General features: G+C 41.9%; 2 protein-coding genes across 5 annotated transcripts; one reads left to right on the top strand and one right to left on the bottom strand.

Moving 5' to 3' along the window:
* The first annotated feature begins 2,000 nt into the window (after positions 1-2,000).
* On the top strand, positions 2,001-16,602 carry LOC145860074 (uncharacterized). Of its 2 annotated transcripts, XM_082960401.1 has the most exons (8): positions 2,001-2,175; positions 2,590-2,698; positions 6,347-6,529; positions 7,136-7,226; positions 9,836-9,912; positions 10,033-10,104; positions 10,817-10,940; positions 11,134-16,602. In XM_082960401.1, the coding sequence occupies exons 1-8, from the start codon at positions 2,100-2,102 to the stop codon at positions 11,245-11,247; spliced, it is 846 nt and encodes a 281-aa protein (XP_082816527.1). In that variant the 5' UTR covers positions 2,001-2,099; the 3' UTR covers positions 11,248-16,602. The 2 variants fall into 2 exon arrangements, with proteins under 2 accessions (XP_082816527.1, XP_082816529.1); XM_082960403.1 differs by lacking the exon at positions 2,590-2,698 and having other exon boundaries at positions 2,064-2,175.
* On the bottom strand, positions 15,918-23,874 carry LOC106567857 (zinc finger protein 711). Of its 3 annotated transcripts, none has more exons than XM_014137681.3 (8): positions 23,693-23,874; positions 20,378-20,475; positions 19,826-20,272; positions 18,798-18,956; positions 18,560-18,697; positions 18,290-18,424; positions 17,984-18,127; positions 15,918-17,881 (listed from the first exon to the last, which is right to left on the bottom strand). In XM_014137681.3, the coding sequence occupies exons 2-8, from the start codon at positions 20,454-20,456 to the stop codon at positions 16,704-16,706; spliced, it is 2,280 nt and encodes a 759-aa protein (XP_013993156.1). In that variant the 5' UTR covers positions 20,457-20,475; positions 23,693-23,874; the 3' UTR covers positions 15,918-16,703. The 3 variants fall into 3 exon arrangements, with proteins under 3 accessions (XP_013993156.1, XP_013993157.1, XP_013993158.1); XM_014137682.3 differs by having other exon boundaries at positions 20,378-20,472; positions 23,693-23,864; XM_014137683.3 differs by lacking the exon at positions 18,798-18,956.
* Positions 23,875-23,987: the final 113 nt, after the last annotated feature.

Below are 23,987 nucleotides of genomic sequence, written 5' to 3'. Positions count from 1 at the left end.
AGCAAGACACCCCCAATAAAGGAGTGGTTCTGCAGGTGGGGACCACAGACCACTTCTCAGTTCCTATACTTCCTGGCTGATGTTTTGGTCACTTTTGAATGCTGGCGGTGCTTTCACTCTAGTGGTAGCATGAGACGGAGTCTACAACCCACACAAGTGGCTCAGATAGTGCAGCTCATCCAGGATGGCACATCAATGCGAGTTGTGGCAAAAAAGTTTGCTGTGTCTGTCAGCGTAGTGTCCAGAGCATGGAGGCGCTACCAGGAGACAGGCCAGTACATCAGGAGACGTGGAGGAGGCCGTAGGAGGGCAACAACCCAGCAGCAGGACCGCTACCTCCGCCTTTGTGCAAGGAGGAGCAGGAGAAGCACTGCCAGAGCCCTGCAAAATGACCTCCAGCAGGCCACAAATGTGCATGTGTCTGCTCAAACGGTCAGAAACAGACTCCATGAGGGTGGTATGAGGGCCCGACGTCCACAGGTAGGGGTTGTGCTTACAGCTCAACACCGTGCAGGACGTTTGGCATTTCCCAGAGAACACCAAGATTGGCAAATTCGCCACTGGCGCCCTGTGCTCTTCACAGATGAAAGCAGGTTCACACTGAGCACATAACAGACGTGACAGAGTCTGGAGACGCCGTGGAGAACGTTCTGCTGCCTGCAACATCCTCCAGCATGACCGGTTTGGCAGTGGGTCAGTCATGGTGTGGGGTGGCATTTCTTTGGGGGGCAGCACAGCCCTCCATGTGCTCGCCAGAGGTAGCCTGACTGCCATTAGGTACCGAGATGAGATCCTCAGACCCCTTGTGAGACCATATGCTGGTGCGGTTGGCCCTGGGTTCCTCCTAATGCAAGACAATGCTAGACCTCATGTGGCTGGAGTGTGTCAGCAGTTCCTGCAAGAGGAAGGCATTGATGCTATGGACTGGCCCGCCCATTCCCCAGACCTGAATCCAATTGAGCACATCTGGGACATCATGTCTCGCTCCATCCACCAACGCCACGTTGCACCACAGACTGTCCTGGAGTTGGTGGATGCTTTAGTCCAGGTCTAGGAGGAGATCCCTCAGGAGACCATCCGCCACCTCATCAGGAGCATGCCCAGGTGTTGTAGGGAGATCATACAGGCACGTGGAGGCCACACACACTACTGAGCCTCATTTTGACTTGTTTTAAGGACATTACATCAAAGTTGGATCAGCCTGTAGTGTGGTTTTCCACTTTAATTTTGAGTGTGACTCCAAATTTAGACCTCCATGGGTTGATAAATTGGATTTCCATTGATTATTTTTGTGTGATTTTGTTGTCAGCACATTCAACTATGTAAAGAAAAAAGTATTTAATAACATTATTTATTTCATTCAGATCTAGGATGTGTTGTTTAAGTGTTCCCTTTATTTTTTTGAGCAGTATATATTATATATATATTATTTTTTGTGTCTGCATAATATGCATAAAAATGTATTTCTGAAAATTATTCAATTTTATTCCATGATATTGTTGTTACAAACTAGATTTGTGTTGCTCCCGTATAGTCGTCTGCTAGAACCGAGGGGGCTCTGGTTTCCCCCCCGGAGCCCAGAAGACGGTAACCCGGAGCCCAGAAGACGGTAACCCGGAGCCCAGAAGACGGTAACCCGGAGCCCAGAAGACGGTAACCCGGAGCCCAGAAGACGGTAACCCGGAGCCCAGAAGACGGTAACCCGCTTGAAACTGAGCTCACACTTGTATCCGTGTCTAATCAGTGTAAACCTTTTGATCAAACCCCCTGGTCTGCCACCCACCAGAAAATGGCCAAAAAGAGTAGAACCAGCTCACCTGCTTTTACAATATGATTTGACTATTATATGTTCAATGTCTCTTTTGAATACCAAATGGATGCAAAAGGTGCTCATTTCATGGAACTACCCCACTACATGGGGAAGAACCACTCTAATCATTACGATAGTACTTGTGATCATACCCTGCCTAACCATAAACTTTACATTGTCTCATTATCTGAACATGAGTATAGCTCTGACGTGGGAGAAGGCTATAAATGTTTGACTGGTATTACTTCTCTCATACACATTTGGTCATAGTACAGTAAGAAGAGTGAAGATGAAGGGCTATATTTTGCTGGGTTTAATATGTCTGCCCTCTGTCACAGTTATTGGACAATATACTGCACCAGATCGTGAGTAGCATCTTTTTCTGCAATGCAATCTTTTGAAGAAATCTGGAACGCAAGCCTGTATTATATAGCATCTGTAGCTCAGTTGGTAGAGCATGATGCTTGCAACACCAGGATAGTGGGTTTGATTTCCGGGACTGCCTGTACATAAAAATGTATGCATGTATGACTAAGTTGCTTTGGATAAAAGTGTCTGCTGAATGGCATATTGTAACATTACTGCAGTTATGCACTGATGGCATTTCTAAAATGGGCATGTTAAAAATAGGTTTAAATAATTGTCCTGCTGCATTATGGGCTCTTTGTGTGAAGGTAGTGATCTTTATCAAATTGTGTCTTTAGTTGCTCATGATGTTGTTTGGCCAAAACAATTGAAAAATGTAATGTTTCAATTACATGTTTTGTTTTTACGTCCAGTGACATTGTGTGTAGGAATAAAGGACTTTGAAGTGTGCAGGATACATATACCACCTAAATGCAGTGACAAGAGCAAATGCTACTGTAAGGACAATAAAGCATTTTGTAGGTATGTTTCAGCATTTCCCACAATCTTTTCCATCAATATTTGGATATACACTGCATATATCAAACATTAAGAACATCTTCCTAATATTGAGTTATTTTTGTTTGCCCTACTCTCTGAACGCTTAAAAAAAAGTAACCCTGCCATATACTAATTAAAACATAAAGTTGATAGCAGAGAACATGCCTACCATTTACCCTCACTCCTAGGACAGACCAGAGACTTAGATATGCAGCTTTACATGGCAAAGTAGCAAGAAGGTTGTGGATTCGCAGATCACTGTGGACAAGGGTAGGGGTGAAAAGATATCCATTACACTCAAAGCACTGCATGAATCTACCATCTTATTTGCGGTCCTTGAAAAAATGGCTTTTTATAAATGCATTTCATACAATTATATGTCCTTTTACATGAATGGAGACAACTAGAATGTGTTTTAATACTACAGCAGAGCATGACAACGAATTAGCCCATGCTGCAGCACCAGAGACGGTTTGATTTCTATACAAGCTGTTGTTCAAAAATAGGATAGTCTAAGTTTGGAACAGTGCTAAAGTTGTCTGTCAACTGCAAAAATGGAGCGCAGCAGAACCAGTTACAACTGAAGTATCTGACCATCAATGAATTAGAGAGAAAGCCAATCAATGTTGAATACAGCAGCCGCATATCATCAGGTAGTCCTGGTTTGTCTCTATGATATTCAGAGGTTGCCCTACAACCCTACTTCCCAAGAATGTCACAGTCAACACAAATCTAGTTTGTAACAACAATATCATGGAATAAAATTGAATAATTTTCACAAATACATTTTTATGCATATTATGCAGACACAAAAAATAATATATATATAATATATATATACAGGGACGTTTCTTTTTTTGAAGAGTTGATATTTATATATATATATTGCCAGGGCAATGAATTGCAATGTCGGTACTGTGAGACGCCTAAGAAAGCGCTACAGGGAGACAGGATGGACAGCTGATCGTCCTCGCAGTGGCAGACCACGTGTAACAACACCTGCACAGGGTCAGTACATCCGAACAGTTCATTTGCGGGACAGGATGGCAACAACAACTGCCTGAGTTACACCAGGAACGCACAATCCCTCCATCAGTGCTCAGACTGTCTGCAATAGGCTGAGAGAGGCTGGACTGAGGGCTTGTAGGCCTGTTGTAAGGCAGGTCCTCACCAGACATCACCGGCAACAACGTCGCCTATGGGCACAAACCCACCGTCGCTGGAGCGGGATCGATTTGGAGGTGGAGGGTCCGTCATGGTCTGGGGCAGTGTGTCACAGCATCATTGGACTGAGCTTGTTGTCATTGCAGGCAATCTCAACGCTGTGCGTTACAGGGAAGACATCCTCCTCCCTCATGTGGTACACTTCCTGCAGGCTCATCCTGACATGACCCTCCAGCATGACAATTCCACCAGCCGTACTACTCGTTCTGTGCGTGATTTCCTGCAAGACAGGAATGTCAGTGTTCTGCCATGGCCAGCGAAGAGCTCGGATCTCAATCCCATTGAGCACGTCTGGGACCTGTTGGATCGGAGGGTGAGGGCTAGGGCCATTCCCCTCAGAAATGTCCGGGAACTTGCAGATGCCTTGGTGGAAGAGTGGGGTAACATCTCACAGCAAGAAATGGCAAATCTGGTGCAGTCCATGAGGAGGAGATGCACTGCAGTACTTAATGCAGCTGGTGACCACACCAGATACTGACTGTTACTTTTGATTTTGACCCCCCCTCCCCCCCTTTGTTTAGGGACACATTATTCAATTTCTGTTAGTCACATGTGTGTGGAAATTGTTCAGTTTATGTCTCAGTTGTTGAATCTTGTTATGTCCATACAAATATGTACACATGTTAAGTTTGTTGAAAATAAATGCAGTTGACAGTGAGAGGGCATTTCTTTTTTTGCTGAGTTTATATACAGTACCAGTCAAAATAGGACTTGTGCTCTGCTGGCCTCTCTCCTTAAAAAAAAGGCTATTTAGCTCTTGGAGACGCAGGAGAAGCTAGACTAGAATAGCTTGCTGGACATTTATACTAATAGACCATTCGATGAAGGATGCAAGCTCTTATTCTGAACGTTAAATACAGCAGCCAATAGAACTCACGTGTAGTTTGAAAGAGCCAACGCGTGATGGCGGTAGGCTATAGCAGTTATTTATTCAGAAACCATAACCATTCAATCTTAATGAAGAGAAGTGAAAGCCGTCTGCATCTTATTCTAGTCCTATATTATTCATTACAATGATGAAGATAAGGACAACAAAGCGTATTTAATTGAATTGTTAAAAGCCAGGAAGGAATGAAGCAACAACAGAGAGAAAAAGGGTCGGTTGGCCAATAACATTAGGGGAAATATTATGAAAGGTGTATATGTGTCAGCCTACTAATTATATAAATGTAAAACAGTCCCTATTATATTTCAAAATTAAAATCAAATTCTCTAGCCTACATGTATAATTGCAATTATTTAGGCCACATGTCCTGCACCATGATCGCATGTTCTCTCCCAGCATCATGGTTTGAACGAGGAGCGTAAATCCAGTCCATATATTACAATACAGTACATTAATACAGTCCACACTCAAAATGATTAGCCTACTGGAGCTTGTTTCATTTATTTACCCAGGAGAGCATAGCTACATCTATGGACTATTATGTTTGGATAGTAGACTATCATTTTGTCTGTCAAACAGGTAGGCTTTTCGATCATTTATTGAATAGGAAGAAATAGCCTCCAACACAAATACCTCTTGTTGTTAATAGCCTAAATTACAATTCGAGTAATTTACCTAACTTAAATTACAATATGAAGACTGAATAAATGAATTAGGCCTTCTCGAATTAGCCTATTCAGCATCCATACACTGCCCACTCCACGGCTGCCGCTTCATAGTAATGTAAGTTTTGTAAATTACTCGAATATGGCTTATGTAAGGTCAATAACTCTGATAAATAACTTCATTATGGGCAAAGAAACATTGTTTTTATTAAAATCAATTATAGCTGTAGCAAGCTTACCTACGGTCCTCCTTCTCACCTTCATGCTCTCCCTCTCAAACTGAACAGGACATCAGTATGCGTAGTCCGTGCTCACATGTATGGCTTTATTTTCTGTCTCGCCTCCTGAAGTGCCAACCTACACAGCACAGTCAGTCATCGGTTAGGCAGTACGAAAGGGTTTACATCAGCAAGAGCAGGGCAGGCCGGCATGATTGGGAAAGAAGTACATTAGAAATATTAATTTGCCCTGTGCTTTTCCGAGCATGCTTTTCGTAAAGCCATGAGATAGCCTACTATAATAATTTAATCAATAAAAAATTACATGACCCTCCCCTGGACAAAATCTAAAAAATACTAAACCATCCGCCTGCCTGAAATTGAAAAAGCATGACCCTCCCTCATTTTTCTCTGGGTAACTATTGTGTACATTTTGATCTCTCCCTTAACAAGTGACATCAATAAGGGATCATAGCTTTCACCTGTATTCACTTGGTGAGTCTATGTCATGGAAAGAACAGGTGTTCTTAATGTTTTGTACACTCAGTGCATATTTGTATATATTTGTATATTTTGGGTTTTGGCATCAGACCTAATTAGAAAAGTATTCAGAATTTGCTGTTGTGTTCCTTTTCAGGTGTAACAACTACATAAACACGTGGTACATAGGGGAGAATTGTGACTTTGAGTGGACCATCTTGACTTTCGCCCTGGTAGCAACTCTACCAGGATTGGCCCTGGCTGCTATTGTTGGTGTGACGGTCCAGTGTGTCCATTACTCAAGGAAACCAGCTGAGAAACAAAAGGATCGGACAGAGGGGTGAGAGGGTTTGGACAAGGCTCATTATTTCCATGTGTTTTGCACATTGTATGGCACCTAGTATCAGGAAATAAGCTTGTTAAAAATATTTAGCAGAATTGGTTCAGATCAAATCAAATCAAAGTTTATTTGTCACGTGTGCCGAATACAACAGGTGTAGACCTTACAGTGCAATGCTTACTTACAGGCCCTAACCAACAGTGCGATTTTTAAATAAAAAATAGGTAATTGTTGAACAATAGATAAGTAAAGAAATAGTCCAGGTAACCATTTGATTACTTGTTCAGGAGTCTTATGACTTCGGGGTAAAAACTGTTGAGAAGCCTTTTGGTCCTAGACTTGGCGCTCCGGTTAGGGTTAGGGTTGCCATGTGGTAGTTGAGAAAACATTCTATGACTGGGGTGGCTGGGGTCTTTGACAATTTTTAGGGCCTTCCTCTGACACCGCCTGGTGTAGAGGTCCTGGATGGCAGGCAGCTTAGCCCCAGTGATGTACTGGGCGGTATGCACTACCCTCTGTAGGGTACATTTGTCCACAGTCTTGTTTCAGGTTTGAAATGACTAGACACTTATCATATTTTTATAATGTACATTTCACTCTTTTCAGTTACACAAATAATGCAATGTCACCAACAACATATGATAGAAATAACCAAGATGACATGTTCACCAACACTGTGTTTGCCTCAGACATGCCGGTGAGTAGCTCGAGTCCTTTACTTAAATGTCCACATGGTATTTGACCCACATATAGTATAATGGTATTTCCAAAAGTGATGACACATCCAGAGATCTTGCTAAATTAGGGATTCTTTATCTCCCAGCAATTATGCAGTCAATCTTTTACCTCAGATAAATTCAACTTCAGCTATTCTTCTAAGGTCATAAAACCAACCAAATCACAGGGTACTAAACTCTAGTGACCATAGGAGATGGCGAGAAACAGCCTTTGCACTGGTACAAATCACAGGATGATTTACACCACCATGGCTATTGTACATAGCTGAATAGTCCAGAATTCCTTAGTCTTCAAATTTTTTGTGTTTAATTTTTTTTTTTTTATTAACCCCCTCTTCGGAGGACAAAAATAACTTTTGTTTTTACAGCTCTTTTGCTACCAATACATACATTTTACATATACATTTTACATATTACATACATACATACATACATACATACATACATACATACATACATACATACATACATACATACATACATACATACATACATACATACATACATGGCACTTTTTTACACAGTGTTCAGGTAACAGAAATATATATTTTTCTTTTTTATATATATATAGATATCTACAGTACGTACCAGTAAAATATTTGGACACACCTACTCATTCCAGGGTTTTTCATTATTTTTTGTATTTTCTACATTGTAAAATAATATTGAAGACATCAAAACTATGAAATAACACATATGGAATCATGTAGTAACCAAAAAAGTGTTGGACAAATCTAAATATATTTTCAATTTGAGATTCTTCAAAGTAGCCACCCTTTGCCTTGATGACAGCTTTGCACACTCTTTGTATTTTCTCAACCAGCTTCATGATGTAGTCACCTGGAATGCATCTTAATTAACAGGTGTGCCTGATTAAAAGTTAATTTGTGGAATTCCTTTCCTCCTTAATGCGTTTGAGCCAATCAGTTGTGTTGTGACAAGGTTGGGTTGGTATACAGAATATTGCCCTATTTGGTAAAAGACCAAGTCCATATTATGGCAAGAACAGCTCAAATAAGCAAAGAGAAATGACAGTCTATCATTACTTTAAGACATGAAGGATAGTTAATCTGGAAAATTTCAAGAACTTTGAAAGTTTCTTCAAGTACAGTCGAAAAAAACATCAAGCACTATGACGAAACTGACTCTCATGAGGACCGCCACAGGAAAGGAAGACCCAGAGTTACCTCTGCTGCAGAGAATAAGTTCATCAGAGTTACCGGCCTCAGAAATTGCAGCCCAAATAAATGCTTCACAGAGTTCAAGTAACAGACACATCTCAACATCAACTGTTCAGAGGAGACTGTGTGAATCAGGCCTTCATGGTCGAATTGCTGCAAAGAAACCACTACTAAAGGACACCAATAATAAGAAGAGACTTGCTTGGGCCAAGAAACACAAGCAATGGACATTAGGCTGGTGGAAATCTGTCCTTTGGTCTGATGAGTCCAAATTTGAGATTTTTGGTTACAACCGCCGTGTCTTTGTGAGACCAGAGTTGGTGAACGGATGATCTCTGCATGTATGGTTCCCACAGTGAAGCATGGAGGAGGTGGTGTGATGGTCTGGGGGTGCCCTGTTGGTGACACTGTCAGTGATATATTTAGAATTCAACCCACACTTAACCAGCATGGCTACCACAGCATTCTTCAGCAATACGCCATCCCATCTGGTTTGCCCTTAGTGGGACTATCATTTGTTTTCAACAGGACAATGACCCAACACACCTGTGTAAGGGCTATTTTATCAAGAAGGAGAGTGATGGAGTGCTGCATCAGATGACCTGGCCTCTACAATCCCCCATCCTCAACCCAACTGAGATGGTTTGGGATGAGTTGGACCACAGACTAAAGGAAAAGCAGCCAATAAGTGCTCAGCATATGTGGGAACTCCTTCAAGACGTTTGGAAAAGCATTCCAGGTGAAGCTGGTTCAGAGAATGCCAAGAGTGCAAAGCTGTCATCAAGGCAAAGGGTGGCTACATTGAGGAATCTAAAACGTACAATATATTTTGATTTGTCCTACACTTTTTTGGTTACGACATTAATCCATATGCGGTATTTCATAGTTTTGATGTCTTCACTATTATTCTACAATGTAGAAAATAGTAAAATAAAGAAAAACCCTTGAATGAGTAGGTTTGTCCAAACTTTTGACTGCTACTGAATATATCAATTGTAATTGTACTTTATCAAAAGCCTTTTCAAAATCTGCTATGAAAACTAAGCCCGGTTTCTTTGATTTTCCATAGTGTTCTATTGTTTCAAGTAATTGTCGTATATTATCTCCAATGTATCGTCCATGTAAAAAGCCTGTCGGATCAGAATGAACAGTTATCTAGTGAAACCTGTTTAATTCTGTGTGCTATGCATTTCACCAGGAGTTTCACACCACAACATTGAAGCATTTCTTTGTCTTTGTTATTGTACATTATTTTGCCCCGTTAGATTAACACTTATTATGTAGCAACAATCTCTGTTTTAGTTTATTACACTGTCAAGTTACATTTTTACATTTTGAAGAGTAAACATTGCCCTGAGCAACTGTCTCTATTTGTCTTATTTCTGAAGAATCAGCCAAAGCCCTCCAGTATTCAGCCCACCCAGGAGAGGTTTCCCATGGCCAACTTACCCAATCGCCCTTACAGGTTAGCTGTCTGAACAAAATTCAACATGCCACTGGTTTTCACTTTCATTATGGGATCCTTATTTGGTCTGCAATGTTATAATGTGCTTTAATTGAAATGTTGATCTCTCTACTCTCTTAGCCCCCAACCAAATGGCATGCAGCCCACTTTAGATAGATTGTCTTTGACAAACGTTGCAAGCCAGTTGAACAGGTAAGCCCATGTAAGACTGTCAAATGGAATGTATCCAAAATACATTCTAAGCAAAAAAAAAGTTTTTACTTTGTTAAACCCCCAAAAGTAATCAGGAATTACTGTGGTCCTCTTTTCAAAAAAGAAAAAATCATCCTGTTTACTATATTGTTCTCTTCATTCTCTTAGCACTTCACCAAACAGTATTCCACCCTCTTTAGATAGGTCGTCTTTGGCCATTCCTCCAAGCCAGCCATACAACTAAGCTAGTTTTTGTGTTTTTCAATGTAATACTTTGTTCAATGGCAGTGATGTTGTACACATTTTATTTGTGTTAACATACAATACTCCGTGATAGACAAAAAGTTCAACAAAATTAGAGACGACAACAGGACATTGCTCCCCCTACACAGTTTTAGTAGTCATCCAGTGATTTGAGGAGCATGACACTGACGTTATCCATACCCATTTCCAGCATGTTATTTTATCTTTTGTTATTGACAAAAAAAAATCTACTGTTGAAATGTTGATCTCTATGCTCTCTCAGCCCTTCACCAAGCAGTATGCGACCTACTTTAAATAGATAATTTTTAGCCAACCCTGGGAGCCAGCCATATAAGCCCGTTTCTTTTGATTTGTGTGCTTTCAATCGGATACAGTACTTTGTTCTATGTCAAGTTATATGATCATGTGCCCTTTCAACTACATTATAAGTATTGTTTTGAACTGTCAGCTATGCTACAGGTATGACCCAGCCCCTGGGTAACCCCTATGAAGACAGAGCGCCACCTCCAGACCGTTATGACGACCAGCACATGAGACCAACACAGCCCCCACCTGGATACAACGGCATGATGGTGAGTGATTGCTTCGCCCTATTGAACAGTATGATAAATTCAACTGATCAACTGGACAAGCAAACTGTAGGGTGAAACTGTGGCTGAAACGTGGCTTTAATCTTAGCCTAAAGGTCCATGTTAGTTAGTCCCTATATGACCAGGCTGATATAGAAAGCAGTGTTTTGACATGAGATCTGTTTCTATCTTCTAGAGAGAAGGCATGTCTGGGTATCCTGTGCCCAGTTCACCTGCTCCCCTCTACTCAGCTTCGGAGTACAACCCCAGGTCCCACTTTCCCCGAGCCCAGGTGGGGAGACTCTACTGAGGACAAACAGAGGGACCCTGGACTGAACTAGGAAGGAAGTGGAGCTCCACCAATTTCACTATTACAATGACCAAAGTAGAATTCATATCTAATTTCAACTTTCATTTAACATAGTAAACATTTTAAATTTAAAGGCAATGTTCCCACATTCACAGAAAAATTACCTTTAAATGTTAATCGCGCAATAAGATGGATCTTCTGTGCTATGGATTTAATCTAGGCCTTAGTAACAGGTTTGGGGTCAATTCCAATTTAATTTGAAATTCCAATTCAATTCTTGAATTCACTCATGAAGTGGAGAATTTACATTGAATTCAATTCCAATTTCAACAATCTTCAAGTTATGGAATTTGACTGTTTGAATTGGAATTGTAAAATAAAAACAAATTTTTGGAATTCAATTGGAATTGGAATGTGTACATTTCCCAGTTAATTTAATTAATGCACAAGTATCAAAAATTGACTGCAGGATTTGTTTTAAATCATTTCAGCTTGTATTTCTATATTTCCAGTATAGCTAGGCTGCCTGAACGGTGACATTATCAGCCTGAAGGAAATGAATTCAAATGGGAATTTGTGGCATTGTGGATAATATGAAATTGGTAATTGAATTCTTGGAATATACCTAACACTGGATTGAGAGGAATTGAATTCTCTAAACTGACCTGGAATTTGAATTTAATTAAATGGAATTTACAGGGAGGGAATTTAATTTGAATTTGTGAAACTAACCCCAACCCTGCTAAGTAATACCCGTTTTAGACTAGTCTGATTTGTAAAAAAAATTATTATATATAGAAATATACACACAGTACCAGTCAAAAGTTTGGACACCTACTCATTTAAGGGTTTTTCTTTATTTTTACTATTTTCTACACATATGCTGAGTTTCCACATATGCTGAGCACTTGTTGGCTGCTTTTCCTTCACTCTGCGGTCCATCTCATCCCAAACCATCTCAATTGGGTTGAGGTCGGGGGATTGTGTAGGCCAGGTCATCTGATGCAGCACTCCATCACTCTCCTTCTTGGTAAAATAGCCCTTACACAGCCCGGAGGTGTGTTGGGTCATTGTCCTGTTGAAAAACAAATGATAGTCCCACTAAGGGTAAACCAGATGGGATGGTGTATCGCTGCAGAATGCTGTGGTAGCCATGCTGGTTAAGTGTCGGTTGAATTCTAAATAAATCACTGACAGTGTCACCAGCAAAGCACCCCCACATCATCACACCACCTCCTCCGTGCTTCACGGTGGGAACCACACATGTGGAGATCATCCGTTCACCTACTCTGCTTCTCACAAAGACAGTGGTTGTAACCAAAAATCTCAAATTTGGACTCATCAGACCAAAGGACAGATTTCCACCAGTCTAATGTCCATTGCTTGTGTTTCGTTGCCCAAGCAAGTCTCTTCTTCTTATTGGTGTCCTTTAGTAGTGGTTTTATTGCAGCAATTTGACCATGAAGGCCTGATTCACACAGTCTCTTCTGAACAGTTGATGTTGAGATGTGTCTGTTACTTGAACTCTGTGAAACATTTATTTGGGCTGCAATTTCTGAGGCTGGTAACTCTAATGAACTTATCCTCTGCAGCAGAGGTAACTCTGGGTCTTCCTTCTTGAAATGTTCCCGATTGACTGTCTTAAAGTAATGATGGACTGTCATTTCTCTTTGCTTATTTGAACTGTTCTTGCCATAATATGGTCTTGGTCTTTTACCAAATAGGGCAATATTCTGTATACCACCCCTACCTTGTCACAGCACAACTGATTGGCTCAAAAGCATTAAGGAAAGAAATTCCACAAATTAACTTTTAAAAAAGCCTACCTGTTAATTGAAATGCATTCCAGGTGACTACATCATGAATCTGGTTGAAAGAATGCCAACGCTGTCATCAAGGCAAAGGGTGGCTACTTCGAAGAATCTCAAATATAAAATATCTTTTGATTTGTTTAACACTTTTTTGGTTACTACATGATTCCATATGTGTTATTTCATAGTGTTAATGTCTTCACTATTATTCTAGTAAAACTAAAGAAAAACCCTTGAATGAGTAGGTGTGCCCAAACTTTTCACTGGTACTATATATATATATATACATACCACTGCAAACATTAAGACACCACTGCAAAATTATCAGTTTCTCTGGTTTTACTATTTATAGGTATGTTTTTGGGTAAAATTAATATTTTTGTTTTATTCTACAAACTACTGACATTTCTCCCAAAATCCAAATAGAAATATTGTCATTTAGAGCATTTATTTGCAGAAAATGACAACTGGTAAGAATAACAAAAAATGCAGTGTTGTCTCTTCTAGGCTCTTCTAGTGTTGTCAGACCTCAAGTAATGCAAAGAAAATAAGTTCATATTCATTTTTAAACAACACAATACTAATGTTTTAACTTAGGAAGAGTTCAGAAATCAATATTTGGTGGAATGACCCTGATTTTCAATGACAGCTTTCATGCGTCTTGGCATGCTCTCCACCAGTCTTTCACATTGATGTTTAGTGACTTTATTTTTTTATTTCACCTTTTTTTAACCAGGTAGGCTAGTTGAGAACAAGTTCTCATTTACAACTGCGACCTGGCCAAGATAAAGCACAGCAGTTCAACACATACAACAACACAGAGTTATACATGGAATAAACAAACATACAGTCAACAATACAGTAGAAAAAAGAAAAATCTATATACAGTGAGTGCAAATGAGGTAAGATAAGGGAGGTAAGGCAATAAATAGGCCATGGTGGCGAAGTAATTACAATATAGCAATTAGACACTGGAATGGTAGATATGCAGAAGATGAATGTGCAAGTAGAGATACTGGGGTGCAAAGGAGCAAGATAAATAAATAAATACAGTATGGGGATGAGGTAGATAGATGGGCTGTATACAGATGGGCTATGTACAGGTGCAGTGATCTGTGAGCTGCTCTGACAGCTGGTGCTTAAAGCTAGTGAGGGAGATATGGGTCTCCAGCTTCAGTGATTTTTGCAGTTCATTCCAGTCATTGGCAACAGAGAACTGTAAGGAAAGGCGGCCAAGGAGGAATTGGCTTTGGGGGTGACCAATGAGATATACCTGCTGCAGCGCGTGCTATGGGTGGGTGCTGCTATGGTGACCAGTGAGCTGAGATAAGGCGGGGCTTTACCTAGAAGAAACTTGTAGATGACCTGGAGCCAGTGGGTTTGGCGACGAGTATGAAGCGATGGCCAGCCAACGAGAGCGTACAGGTCGCAGTGGTGGGTGATATATGGGGCTTTGGTGACAAAACGGATGGCACTGTGATAGACTGCATCCAATTTGTTGAGTAGAGTGATGGATGCTATTTTATAGATGACATCGCCGAAGTCGAGGATCGGTAGGATGGTCAGTTTTACGAGGGTATGTTTGGCAGCATGAGTGAAGGATGCTTTATTGCGAACTAGGAAGCCGATTCTAGATTTAATTTTGGATTGGAGATGCTTAATGTGAGTCTGGAAGGAGAGTTTACAGTCTAGCCAGACACCTAGGCATTTGTAGTTGTCCACATATTCTAAGTCAGAACCGTCCAGAGTAGTGATGCTGGACAGGCGGGCAGGTGCGGGCAGTGATCGGTTGAAGAGCATGCGTTTAGTTTTACTTGCATTTAAGAGCAGTTGGAGGCCACGGAAGTAGAGTTGTATGGCATTGAAGCTCGTCTGGAGGTTAGTTAACACAGTGTCCAAAGAAGGGCTAGAAGTATACAGAATGGTGTCGTCTGCGTAGAGGTGGATCAGAGAATCACCAGCAGCGAGAGCGACATCATTGATGCACTCCTGGTGCATCAAAATTCAAGCAGCTCAGCTTTGTTTGATGGCTTGTGACCATCCATCTTCCTCTTGATCACATTCCAGAGGTTTTTAATGGGGTTCAGGTCTGGAGAGTGGGCTGGCCATGACAGGGTCTTGATCTGGTGGACCTCCATCCACACCTTGATTAACCTGGCTGTGTGGCATGGAGCATTGTCCTGCTGGAAAAACCAATCCTCAGAGTTGGCAAACATTGTTAGAGCAGAAGGAAGCAAGTTTTCTTCCAGGACAACCTTGTAAGTGGCTTGATTTATGCATCCTTCACAAAGACAAATCTGCCCGATTCCAGCCTTGCTGAAGCACCCCCAGATCATCACCGATCCTCCACCAAATTTCACAGTGGGTGAGAGACACTGTGGCTTGTAGGCCTCTCCAGGTCTCGCACCCACTGAAATTTGGTGGAGGATCAGTTGTCATTTTCTGCAAATAAATGCTAGAAATGATAAAATTTTAATTTGGGAGAAATGAGTAGTAGTTTATAGAATAAAACAAAAATATTCATTTTACCCAAACACATACCTATAAATAGTAAAATCAGAGAAACTGATCATTTTTGTCATGGGGGGGGGGGGGTTAATCTATACCCCTCAAACATATTATTTCAAAAGTACATTTCCCCAAATCAGATGTTCATCATTCTAAATCAATAAACAAAATACAATCTTGATTTCACCTCTCTAGGTCAATCATGGGATGACTTGATGTCAGTAGGTGCCCATGTAAGATGCAAGCAGTGTCATCCTAACACAAATCCACCTGTTGCTACATTATTTGTTACTGAATGAATGATGGCAAAAAGTTAATATGAAGAGTGAATGAAAGTAATAGGTTGAGGTGAACAATTTATCAGATGTCTTTATTTACTAAAGGAGCTCCTAACATTTCAGTTGAGACATGAGAATAGATAACACTGATTTTGTCTGATGCATGAGAGACATTCCTGATAGTGAACATGATGTTGTTGGCTCTGAGCAAGATGATTTTACTAGCGCACACGTGAAAAAAATGAAAACCCCTGATTGTCTGACAAACGATTATTTCAATGCATAATGGACACATACGAGTACAAAGCCGAGTCGTCCACATCCCCTTTCCATCCCTTTGAATACAGAGAAAACTGACTCAGATGACTGTTTACATTTGCAATTATAACTGGGTCTTTAAAATGCATTATTTTCACAATTTACTGCTAGCAGAAACAGTACTAAAAACCAAACAATGACTTGTCAGAGAACAGTTATCCCAAGGTCAAAATGAGAATAGTCAGCAGTCAATCAAACATGGCATTAGTTCAAATCAAATTATCTTAGCACTGATACTGCATATAACAAGTGTTGTGCTATTCAAACAATCCAGGCATGCACAAGCATACTACTGAAAAAAAAAGTGCTTTCAGCAATGTTCTGATTCAGGACTTGCCTGACTTGAGGTTTGTTTGAATAGCACCCTAGGTTTGAGTACTAATGGTGATGTGAGGACAAGGTTATTAAATAACTAATAAAGTTGTAAGAAAATGTGACAATTGTCATCCTTTACCACATTGAAACCATTGTATTTCCCTGCTCTATAGTGAGTGAGAATAGGATTGTTCTGAATATGTGAAAGGGTGTGTGAAGTAGAACTCTACATTAAAACGTCCTTGTGATGCCGCGCAATGTGCTGGCTCTTTTCAGAGGGCCTACGGAAGCCTTTAGTGCAGTAGTCACAACAGTGGGGATAGTCCTTGGTGTGGATGGATATGACGTGCCGTTTGAAACCGGAAGCGTCAGAGGAGCTGTACTCACAGTACTGGCACTGGTACACTTTCCGTCCACTGTGGGTCTTCATGTGCTTCTTCAGTTCCAGCTGATGCCTGAAGCCCCGTCGACAGCGCTTGCACTTGAATGGCAAGTCTTTGGTGTGGACGGACAGGATGTGGCGGCTGAGTATGAACGGGTCCGGCGTCTTGAAGTCACAGTGGCGGCACTGGTGCAGCCTGGCACCTTTGTGAGTCTCTGCATGTTTTTTGAGCTCCGAGGGCCGGTGGAATCCCTTCTCACACACATCACACTTGTGAGGGAAGTCTTTGGTGTGCACAGAGATAATGTGGCGCTTCAGGTCACTGGAGTTGGTGCTCTTGTGCTCGCAGTGCGGACACTGGTGCGTCTTGTGGCCCTGGAAGATCTCCATGTGCCTCTGCAGCTCCCGCTCGTCAGGGAAGGCCTGGGGGCAGTGTCCACACTTGAAGGGCAGCTCAGCGCCGTGCTTACTCTTTATGTGGGTCTTCAGGTTGGACTGGTCGGCACAGCGGAACTCACAGTGCTGGCAGTGGTAAGGCTTCTCACCTGTGTGGGTCCTCATGTGCTTCTTGAGCTCTGAGGGGTGGCGGAAACCCTTTGCACACTCCACACATACGTGGGCAAAGCTCTTGCTGTGCACGGCCAGCAGGTGGCGGTTGAGCAGACCCTGCTCGGCTGTCTCATAGTCACAGTACTTACAGTGGTGCAGCTTGGGTTCCTGGTCACGCAGGATAAGCTTGTTGGAGCTGAGGGGGCTCTCCACACAGTAACGCCGCGTGAACTCAGTGAACTCTGGTACCCTGTCACTCTTCACTATGAGCTTGTGGCCCTCCAGGTGGTTGTGGAAGTTGACCTTCTTGTTGGTGGTAAAGTCACAGTCTGTGCACTGGTACTTCTTCTTGAACATGTGGTCCGGGTGGTTCTTCATGTGGATCTTCAGGAAGCCTCGTGATCTGAACTTTTTCCCGCAGATGTGACAGGGGTACACAGTCAGAGGTTGGCCATCTGGACCAATGATCACGGCTGGGGAGAAGAGTGGAAGAAAAAAGACCAGGCTGTGTTAGGACTACAGCTAAAAACTAATATTATAAAATTGTATGGTTTAATGAACATAGAACCCCATACCTGTCTGACACTGACGTGTCTCTCCCTTCTTCTTTTTCTTGATATTCTGTTTGAGAGCTCTACTTGTACTCAGGCTGTCGCTGATCTTCAGGTATTGTGTACCTGTGTTGTTCTTGTTCTCCAGCCTGGAGTCCAGACTGTTACCTAGAGAAAATTATTTTGAGCCTATGTCATATACAACATCCACCAATTCAACACACTCAAAAATCATGATGTGAACAAAATCCAAATGTAAGGCTAAATGTAGAATTCTATCTTACTGCATACAGTATGTGTATGTCTATGAAGGAAAGGAGTCAGCTTTACCATAAGCTGCAGCCCAGGCTATGGTGCCAAAGTTCTTATTGTGGCTGGAGTCTTCCAGTGAGTCCTGAATGGCAGGGGCATCCTCCTCTCCCACTATCACCTCCATGTACACCTCATTTGCCATCTCAGCACAGTCTGCTCAGAGACAAGCAAAACGTAGTCACTATATTTAATACTACAACCACTTATTGGGACAAAAAGAATAAGACAGACATATGATCTGATGTGTATAAGGGATTGGAGGAAGTGCTGGTAATTCAGGGGACTCACTGATCTCTGAATCCTCCTGGGAAGGGTCTTTCACTGCCATGTAGACCATCTTCTCTCGAGACAGCTTGCCAATGCCCCCAGTCTCCAGCACTGCGTGACCGTTGTGGAAGTCACTCTCAGCTACAATCTCTGTGCCACCTGCACTCACAGTAAACGTCTGAAGTCAGGAAAACTAAACAGAGGTGTGCCTTTCAAATAAGTCGTAACTTTCAGAAAGCCAAATAATAGCAGTCCTCGCCTATGTCAACATCATCATCAGCCTCTGCCTTGAAGATGTAGACTTTGATGCACTCAGAGTCATAGTCGCCCTCTTTGGAGCCATCCTCCTCAGGCATCACCTCAGAACCCATCTTCAGGGGTGTGTCCTCCATGTCCAACTTCTCCTCAACATCATCCACTGCACAAACAGCACAATTATTGTTCACTCCCCTACGTATTTATTTGGACAGTGAAGCTAAAAACTTTTAATTTGGCTCTATAATCTAGCATTTTGGATTTGAGATCAAATGTTTCATATGCGGCGACAGTACAGAATGTCACCTTCTATTTGAAGGTATTTTCATACATATCTGTTTTACCGTTTACAAATGAATGCACTTTATGTATCTAGTCACCCCATTTGAAGGTGTCTTAAGTATTTGGGCAAATTCACTTATCATGTATTCAAGTTAGTCTTAAGTTTAGTATTTGGTCCCATATTCCTAGCACACAATGAGTACATCAAGCTTGTTGGATGCATTTGCAGTTTGTTTTGGTTGTGTTTCAGATTATGTTGTGCCCAATAGAAATGTATGGTAAATAATGCAAACTGCAAATGCATCCAACAAGTTTGTAGAGTCATGAGCTTGATGTAGTCATTGCGTGCTAGGAATATGGGACCAAATACTAAACTTTAGACTAAATTTAATACACTATAAGTGAATTTGTCCAAATACTTAGCACACCTTCAAATGGACTAGATACCTAAAGTGCTTTCATTTGTAAACGGTAAAATAGATACCTTCAAATAAAAGGTGACATTCTGTTCTTTCGCGTCATAAAACATTTGATATCAAATCCAAAATGCTGGAGTATAGAGCTAAATTAACCGTTTAAGCTTCACTGTCCAAATAAATATGTAGGGTGTGCACATTCTCTGATTCATCCTATTAGAGGCAATTATTCTGTGAGTGTTGGAGCAAATCAAATTAAATTGGATTTGTCACATGGGCCGAATACAACATCAAATGCTAGTAGTTCTAAGAACAGAAGATGTATGCGACTTACAGGAGATCACCAGGTAGTCCTCAGAGACATTCCCCCCATCCTCATCGTCCTGCTCCTCGATGGTGACTGCAGAGTCTTCCATCTCCTCCACATATGTCTCTGAGTTGCAGTTAGAGACCATGATCTCCTCCGTGACCATCTCAAACACCCGGTCAGGAACACTGTCAGATTCCTCTATGAGCTCTGCTGTCAGCACATGTTGATGGTGGTCTGAGTCCAGCACCTCATCGATGGCCACCTCGGCCCCCAGGACTGACTCAGTCATGATCATGCCGTCAGGGTCGTCACTGCAGCAGATGTCTGGCCCCTCTACAACCTCTGAGCCCAGGTCATGCTCAAATGTGATGCCCTCCTCATCAGTCACCACATCTGACACCAGCACCGCCTCTGGCACAGACACCACAATGTGGTCACCGTCGATGTGAGCCATGCCACCCATACCTGCCACTGGGGAAGTCAGGAGGAACTGTTAGACTCATCTTATCAGTTCGAACATACACAGACACAGTCAAATAAACAAAAGGCCATGGAGTATTGATAAAGATGACATACCAAAATCCTGCATTATCATTGTGTGTTGCATCTTTGAGTTCTGCATCTGAAAGTTCAGGACCCCTCCACCACGGTCCATTCTATTTGTATCCTGTCTGCTACAAACACAAAAGAGGAGAGGATTAAGTTGACCTCATTTTATCTGATCAATCAGGACCTCTGTCAATGCATAAATCAATACAAATGTGTCAACACACTTGATTCAATTAAATAATCAACAGACTGATCTTCATCAATGCTGTAATCAATGCTGAATAAACATTGACAAAATTACTAAATGTTAAGATTAAGATTAAAAACACATTGCATTTCAGCATTCATAATTGATGCTGAGCTCTCAAACCATCAGTGAAGTGTTATGCTTTTTTGTTGTTGTCATCAGCAAGGGAGAAGACACTTGAAATAGAGAAAAGGAAAACACATAGCCGATAAATCAGTTTCCATTATATTATCTATCCTGAAAAATTTATTTTTGTGTGGAAATAAAGCAGACAGCTATAATGCTTGATTACTTTTTATAAGATTGGATGGGCCTTTATAATATCTTATATTATTGTTACTGTTAGCCAGCCTGCTAGTTTAGTGGAGTCTGCCACTAGCACAGTCAGTGTAGTCAGCTCAGCTTTCCCCATTGAGACCGTGTCTGTGCCTCGATCTAGGTTGGGCAAAATTAAAGATGGCGGTGTTCGCTTTAGCAATCACACTACTATAAAGACCTCCTCCATTCCTGCCATTATTGAAAGAGATTGTGATACCTCACATCTCAAAATTGGGTTACTTAATGTTAGATCCCTCACTTCAAAGGCAGTTATAGTCAATGAACTAATCACTGATCATAATCTTGATGTGATTGGCCTGACTGAAGAAACATGGCTTAAGCCTGATGAATTTACTGTGTTAAATGAGGCCTCACCCCCTGGTTACACTAGTGACCATACCCCCCATGCATCCGGCAAAGGCGGAGGTGTTGCTAACATTTACGATATGGTCTGCCTACCCATGTGAGACGCACTCAGTCTCAACCTTTAAGTCTTTACTGAAGACTTATCTCTTCTATGATTAAGTATAGTCTGGCCCAGGAGTGTGAAGGTGAACGGAAAGGCTGGAGCAACGAACCGCCCTTGCTGTCTCTGCCTTGCTGGTTCCCCTCTTTCCACTGGGATTCTCTGCCTCTAACCCTTTTACAGGGGCTGAGTCACTGGCTTACTGGTGTTCTTCCATGCCGTCCATGAGAGGGGTGCTTCACTTGAGTGGGTTGAGTCACTGATGTGGTCTTCCTGTCTGGGTTGGCGCCCCCCCCCTTGGGTTGTGCCGTGGCGGAGATCTTTGTGGGCTATACTCGGCCTTGTCTTAGGACGGTAAGTTGGTGGTTGGAGACATCCCTCTAGTGGTGTGGGGGCTGTGCTTTGGCAAAGTGGGTGGGGTTATATCCTGCCGGTTTGGCCCTGTCCGGGGGTATCATCGGATGGGGCCACAGTGTCTTCTGATCCCTCCTGTCTCAGCCTCCAGTATTTATGCTGCAGTAGTTTATGTGTCGGGGGGCTAGGGTCAGTCTGTTACATCTGGAGTATTTCTCTTGTCTTATCCGGTGTCCTGTGTGAATTTAAATATGCTCTCTCTAATTCTCTCTTTCTTTCTTTCTCTTGGAGGACCTGAGCCCTAGGACCATGCCTCAGGACTACCTGGCATGATGACCCCTTGCTGTCCCCAGTCCACCTGGCCGTGCTGCTGCTCCAGTTTCAACTGTTCTGCCTGCGGCTATGGAACCCTGACCTGTTCACCGGACGTGCTACCTGTTCCCGACCTGCTGTTTTCAACTCTCTAGAGACAGCAGGAGCGGTAGAGATACTCTCAAAGATCGGCTATGAAAAAGCCAACTGACACTTACTCTTGAGTTGCTGACTTGTTGCACCCTCGACAACTACTATGATTATTATTATTTGACCATGCTGGTCATTTATGAACATTTTAACATCTTGACCATGTTCTGTAATAATATCCACCCGGCACAGCCAGAAGAGGACTGGCCACCCCTCATAGCCTGGTTCCTCTCTAGGTTTCTTCCTAGGTTTTGGCCTTTCTAGGGAGTTTTTCCTAGGGAGTTTTTCCTAGCCACCGTGCTTCTTTCACATGCATTGCTTGCTGTTTGGGGTTTTAGGCTGGGTTTCTGTACAGCACTTTGAGATATCAGCTGATGTACGAAGGGCTATATAAATACATTTGATTTGATTTATATTATAAGGAGAAAGGGTCAACTATCCGATCAATGCAGAAGTAATATGGTTGATGATGCATTGATACATTTAATGGGAAGCAAAAATCTACAAAATCATGTTTATATTCATACATTCTCACAGGTGATGCACAACGTTTGGATAGGTTGAGTTGTGATATTACTGGAGTTCACATGAAGAAAAAAAAATGTTATGAACCAGTATTAGTCAGTCACATGAATGAAACGGTAATGATCAATTAATTATGCTAAATCATTCAAGTGTCCCTGTTTAAGAATTTCCACGCGACCATAACTATTTTTCTTAACCTAATTCTACTAACCTCTACGTTAATTTTCATAACCTGCTGCTTAAGTTAATTTTGACTAGGCGTTATATAGCTACGACTGGAAGTGACTTCTTCGTAGCAGGTTAGAATAATGAACGTGTCAGGTTAGGAGAATTAGGTTAATGTTAGGAAAAGGGTTAGCTACAATGCTCTCCTAACCTGCTAGGAAAAGTCCCTTCCGGTCGTAGCTGTACTCCCATCTAGTTACAACCCACTGACAGACAGCAGAGAGAGCGCCCAGACGCAATAAATATGGCGGCTTCTGTTTACATTGTGGGCACATAACCCAGCCAACAATGACGTATAGCTCGAGCGCGCAGGTGAATGTAGCAAAAATAATGAATACGCATGAATAACATGCTAAATGATATTTAAGCATACATCGAATCTACGATTTTTTTCAGGGATCCAACAAGTTTGCAATACTGACGCTCTGCAAATGTTTTCTGTCCTGTGCTAAATTAGCGAGCTAACTAGTTAGCAATAGCATTCCCAACAATTGTAATCAATATTATTTGTAAAATAAACGCAGTAAACCCACAACTGTGTATATACTTTAGAAAGTGTGCACTGAAAGAAAACACAAATGAACATCGGCTTGCAAAAACCACGATATATTTCCGAGCTAGCTATGCCGTTAATTAGCTTGGCTAGCTAGCCACCATTGTTGTTTTTTTCGACTGGGGTGGAGGCCCGTAGGCCTTCGTGACAAGGCCCCGTTGTCATATTGCATTAAACGTAATACATACTTACCAAACCAAGTCACTGGTGTCTTTTTTAAATTACACTTTTCGGGTTCGAACAGTCTTTCCGCAGTCTTCTTATTAAATTAGGTTATATTTCTCATGGTGCAAATGAGAGGCCTGTACAACATTCTAGATCCTTAAGGCTGTTTTCAGGCCTGGACCAATCACGTAGCTCCCTGATAGCTCGGAAGGGTGGGGGCGGTGGGGGAGTAGACTGCGCTCAGTCTTCAATATTTTATTCCAAAACTGCTGGTCCCTGTCTCTACAACTAGACATACGTCATGTAACTATTGTAAAGTTTA

Source organism: Salmo salar, chromosome 13 (genome assembly GCF_965601325.2).
Source record: "Salmo salar chromosome 13, fSalSal1, whole genome shotgun sequence".
In the NCBI taxonomy this organism is placed as follows: domain Eukaryota; kingdom Metazoa; phylum Chordata; class Actinopteri; order Salmoniformes; family Salmonidae; genus Salmo; species Salmo salar.
Note: the sequence above shows the minus strand (reverse complement) of the source record. Positions and strands in the feature narration are given on the sequence as shown.